This window comes from Pygoscelis adeliae, unplaced genomic scaffold (assembly GCF_000699105.1).
Source record: "Pygoscelis adeliae isolate BGI_AS28 unplaced genomic scaffold, ASM69910v1 Scaffold93, whole genome shotgun sequence".
NCBI classification, from domain to species: Eukaryota; Metazoa; Chordata; class Aves; order Sphenisciformes; family Spheniscidae; genus Pygoscelis; species Pygoscelis adeliae.
This window is the reverse complement of record NW_008824469.1, coordinates 289,762-295,543: the sequence shown is the minus strand read 5'-3', so window position 1 is coordinate 295,543 and position 5,782 is coordinate 289,762. Positions and strand designations below refer to the sequence as shown.

The following is a 5,782-nucleotide window of genomic DNA, read 5'->3' as shown; positions in this document are numbered from 1 at the left end:
GCAAGAACCACGTCCGGCGAGTCAATATCAAATAGATCATTTGGACTGATTCCACTCTCACTCAAAGCAGCAAGCAACAGATCCTGTCCTGGCTCCACCATCTCTAAAAAAATTAGAACCATAAATACAAGTTACATTTAATTTTGGTTTATTTTGTGCACACACACACACTCACATTTCAAGTTCCCTTTCCTGGATTTAAGGGCATACGCGATGCAGTCTCTTGTATACACAGAGTTTCACTTTCTAGATTTGCTCCGGCTCTTTTGTTCATTTGCAGATTTTCCCTCTATTTTGTTTTTTAAAATCTCTTCAATATACCTACCACATTTAGAAACAGGAAGAATGAAATAGTTCACTACACAAAATGCTATCTTATCCGTAAACTTAAAAAGATGCCTTTTCTAGTCGTCATCACACTACATTTTTAAACATTACAAGAAATACCAAGAGGCAGAAATGGTGAGAGTGTATTATGCTAATGATACATCTTTGTCAGTGAAGCATACTGCACGCGGGAAGCACAATTAAAACTCATTTCGTTTATCTTGTAACAACAGGTTAGTGATAAAAAGCTTATAAGGAAAGCTTTTATTTCTTGCTTGCCACTACATTAGGTAGGAATTCATTCATTGGAGAAATTTTGTTTTGCATAGTGGAAAGAACAATGTTCCACTATTATAGTATGTTAACTACATATTAAATAGGACACTAACATCAGGTCACAGACTCCTTTATGTGTAGGCCAAGCAAAATTAATTTCAAAAAGTTATTCTAGACAGTTTAAAAGTTATTAGAAAAGCTAAATACTCTGTTTTAAGATGAAGACAGGAGATAATGTGTTTTGCTTCCTTAAGAAGGAAGCCCATTTGCCCTAGTACTGAGACAAAAATTAAATGAGTCCACATAACTTGAGCTGTTGCTTATATATTCTAAGATACACCCCAAGCAGAAATTCATTTCACTTATTCTCCACATACACCCCCCACCCCGTAACGCCCACTGGTAACAAGCATCAAAAGCTAACAAAGCTGAACACCTACTCTAAAGCCGATAAGAGGACAAAAATATTTATTGGCATTTTAGATACACTCATTCACAGTCTCCAAAACCGCATTCACTTGCTTATCCTTCTCTATACGTACAGCTAAGCCACGTCCAGCTGGTTGGTCGCACACATTACTTACGGCATTTGGCAGAACAGGTAATTCTTGTAATAAATAAAGCCTCGGGCACTTAATTCTTATTATTCTTAGTTTTAGTCTAATAGTAGGGAGAGACCTTCTTTTAGTGGACTGAGATGGTGGCACAACTGAAGTAGTGGATGTAAGGTACTGGGACAAGGGGAAGATATACTTTTAAGCATCAAAGACCGTACTACCCAAAAGAATACCAAAGCAAGAAACAATAATTGGTGGGACTGCTACTGACCTCACGCAGTCCCATTAAACACCACTTGCTGTGTCAGAACTAGACTCTGCTTTTTTCTTAAAAAAAAAAAGGCATTTGAGGTGATCAGATAAATGGCAGAATGGCCTGGTTTGTAGTTATCAGGTACAAAAGATATTAAGAAATATTAAGATATCTAGCAGATTTAATTAACATTGCAGCTCCTTCAAAGGATGTCACCTCCCACTAGTCTCTCTCCTAGAACCCTGAACGGGTCAAGAAAAACAAGTAAGAACAGACTGTTAGCTCTACCTTTCAGAAGGATTAAGACTCCTGTCTCAAAAAAGGGGACTACACATATATTTTAATTGGGTAGGATAAACCCTTAATTTTCATCAGACCAAAATACTAACAGCGATCGTATCTAAGTTTAGAAGCTTACAGCATTGTTTACTAATTAGAAACAGGTGAGAGGAGAAATATTAAGTCTGCAGATGAAGTTTTAGCTTATCAGTACTTCTGGTGTTAGGAACTTCAGAGCAGCCATTGAAGGTGAATTTCTCCACAGAAGGGGAATTACCACAGATTACCCCGTCAAACCAGCAGCTCCGAAACACTTTAATATCGTAACTTTATAGTATCAATTTGGGAAAGAGGCATGAGCACTCCTCCACATAGTGCAACACCTTTGCTCAACATGGCCAAATAAACAAAAATGTCTACATGTACAAAGGACAAAATGTCAAAGGACAATATGTCTTTAGTCTGCATGTAGTTTTGATCACACCTTCCCTAAAAGAAGGTATGACTAGAACTTAGTTGAGAGGTAAGTGGCTATACTGAATATATATATAATATATATATTATATATATTATTATAATATATATATTATTATCAATATATATACTGCATGGAAAGTCAGAAGCTTGGGGCTGTTTATTTAAAAGAGAACCAGGACAAAAAAATTACTCAAGATACCTTCATATATTACAAGAGTAGACTAGAAGTTAAGGCTCAACTGTGAAGTTGAGACTCAAAGCAAAACCAAGGCTAGAAAAAAAAAACATGCCAACACCACACAAAACACACATCTTCCCCAATCATCCTAAACCAGTGCCACAACCGATCAAGTCTGTTTCAAGTCAACTTTAACATATCCACAGTGACACTAAACTCTACATTTTTAACCTTTAAAAACACGATGGCTTGGATATCTTAAGTCAGTCTCACAGAGTTCAGAAGAAAACATTCATCGCAGTAATACTTTAATTGCTTACTTCAAAACTGTCACTAGATGACTAGTGATAGAAACTAGTATAGCAATTCCTACAATTCCAGAATAAGTATCTTCAGTTTAGAAGCACCCCTTTCTTAGCAGGGCTGTTTTCACATAAGAAATCCCCCAGCTGCATCTCATGCTAATCCCAATTTTAAGTCTTAAAAATTAGCGGTTGCTAACAATCCAGCAAAAAGCTAAGTAAAACAACAGTAATTATTTATTTGTCTGTCAGACAGTTTGGACAATGAAGTTTGACTAGTTTCACTTATTTTGTTTCTGTACACTAGGAACAAAGCTGCATTGTTTGAAACTGGAACAAAAGGAATTCTGAACTTCTAGAATTTTTACATTAGAAATCGCTGAATACTTAGCACCAATTTTAGGCTTTATAAAACTTCCAAGCACCACTGCTGCCCTCCCCCCACCCTCTAATTTCTCCTTTCCCCCCTATAGTTTTAGTCTAGTAAGGAAATTAAACAAGAAAAAAAAAAACCAAGAGAAGCTGCATTGTGATAGCTTAGTTTATTTTTTGTGACATACGCTAGTCAAACCCAGAACGTTATCAAGCTGAAACAGCTCCATAATCTTACAAGGTAGGAGGCTCCTTAGTTAACATAAGTGAAAGCGACTTTATCAAGCTCTGCAGCTCAGCTTTGGCAATACTATATAAGGACCTGTTTGCCACATCTTAAAAATCTCCAAAAGAAAATACTTATAAAAAAGTTGTGAATATTACAAGCTGTTCCCTGAGCATTTCACCAGGCGAAGAACTGTTCTGAGCATGCAGAATCTTGCAGATAAGGTTGTCTATGTTTAGTCAGGCTGTCCAATGTCACTGAGCAAGAATCAACCTGTTAGATAAAACTAAAAAAAAAATATATAAAATTTTAACAGCAGTAGTATCTCAATTATTTTCTTTGTATTAAGAAAAAAAAATAAACTGCTGCCATTTCAAGAAGGGCTATCAAAACACACCAAGCATTTTTGTAAGGTGCTCTTCTGATGAAGAATATACCCTAAAACTTTGATAAAAAAAGACAGTTTTGCTACTACTGCACATTATGTAAATAACTTCCGATTTAAAGATACAAAATCAGAACGCCATGTTTAATATTATGTCATGTATCCATGCCAACCTGGCTCTCTCCCTCCCTCCATTTTAGCTTTGGTACAAAGAAGCAAAACAAAAAAACCAAAAAAAAGATTCTAAAACACATGTCGAGCATCCCACTCTCTATTTCCCCTAAGAAAAATAATGGTAGAATCCTAAACAATGGAAAGGCTTTTGATTTTTAGGTCTGGGAGCTACACGTTGTAACACTGTATACCTAAAGCACTTATTTAAAAATCATGATGAACTAGAGTATCACAACTTAGCCCAAATCAAACATCACAATCAACTAGGCACAGCTGTTTCCAAACCCTTCAGATAGCTGGCCTCTGTGGCATACCTAACCTGCAAACTTAGGTTTTAATGCTTGGCCTGGGACACTAATGTATTTAATCAACTCTTGTTCTCCTTTTATCGGAAGGGTTTTTCCCACTGGCTTTCCGAGGAATACATGTCACTTGAACTATACTGGAAGCCATTTAAAATATCACACAAATTCTGAAGTGGTAGAGAAAAGACAGATACGTCCCCCAGATTCTCTGGCTGTCTAAACTATGAGCTATTATCAACCTAAACATTTCACATCTCCGTTTGCAGCCTCTCACAAGAGAGGTGTAAGGGCTGCTAACCCCCAGTCCCACACAACAGGATTCTCTGGATATCCAGATGGGTTCTGCTCATCTCGCAGCTTTCGGCTCCGGAAGGCAAGCTGGGTAACAACAAAAAAGAAAAAACCCAACCAACCCAACCCCTTCTGGTCCTTTCCAAGTCACCATCCAATCAAAGAGTAACACACTAATTACTGAACTCGCTCATCCTTACGTGCTTTAACCTCAAGACTAGTAGTTAACGTCGCATTTAAATGTACAAAGTTAACTTTTGATTTTTGTGAAAACGATTTCAATCCTGTAAAAAACATACCAGTTTTTCAAACACTGGTTACCTCTCTAAAGTCAAAGCTTGTAATTACATGAGGTACCGTTCACGATACTGTGGTATTCAACTCTGCCTCAAAGCTCTGACTGTTTCATGAAATTCACCGTAGTCAGGATACACAGTCTAAAAATGTGAAATTCAGAAGTTGTTAGAGAGACTAAACAATGCAATGATTTGGCTTGAAATCAGCTTCCAGACTAAATGGTTGGAGGTGATAATTTAGCCAGTAGCAGAAGTTTTAACCCAGAAGAGATAAGAGCAGTATCTGAGCACTGAACCCTTCCTTAGGTTTGGCCTGGGAGTCAGTTCTAGGTATATCTTGAGGCACAAGAAATGCATTAACCCTATCTCCTACCTACCTCAATAGTTTTTAAGTAGCTATCAGCCAGTTTTGACACCAAAGAACTTGTCTGGACAAGACGACAAACTGCCCACATTTTATTTTTAAAGACTAAGATTGCATCCAAATATAACATATCATGCCAGTAAGGAAGATACAGAAAAACAATCCAAGTGTCATGCCGTTAGACAACTTCTGCCACAGTAAATTCTTTGCTTTACATCATCAACTCGAGTTTTTCAGTTTAGGGCAGGAAAAAAAGCTTGCAAAACATTCATGTATGTATTTAAATCATTTTAATCCAGACACAACCTGTGTACTCTAAAGCTGAACAGTCTATCGCCGAGTTAAGAATTAACTCTACAGCAAGTAAAAAAAAAAATTAGCCTGAACAAACGTCACAATCTAAAGTTATCTAATACATCAATTCAACCTTTTTTTAAAGCATTTAAACGACCGGCCTCATCTTTAACAGGTATCAAACATCTAAAACCAGCCTACGAGTACCTGGCAGGAAGTACAAGAGTTCTAATTTATACCCTCAAACACAGTGTGGAACCTGGTCAGCTAAAAATAATAATGAAACAACCGAAAAAATAGAAGAAAACCCCACAAGGCCTCTTCCCCTTCAGGCTGTAAGGGCATTTTTATGTTAAACAATTACTCACCCTAGCAACCTCTGTTTGAGGTGCGCTCGTTAAGAGTCACTGGACTTTGAGGCCGGGT

At 37.2% G+C, this 5,782-nt stretch overlaps 1 protein-coding gene across 1 annotated transcript in view; it reads right to left on the bottom strand.

The window, feature by feature from the left end:
• The window catches only part of SBNO1 (strawberry notch homolog 1 (Drosophila)), a 26,195-nt gene extending 26,094 nt beyond the window's left edge, over nucleotides 1-101 (bottom strand). The window contains exon 1 of the mRNA XM_009321170.1: nucleotides 3-101. Coding sequence (XP_009319445.1) covers nucleotides 3-101 — 99 coding nt within the window. The remainder of the gene's footprint in view (nucleotides 1-2) is intronic.
• Nucleotides 102-5,782: the final 5,681 nt, after the last annotated feature.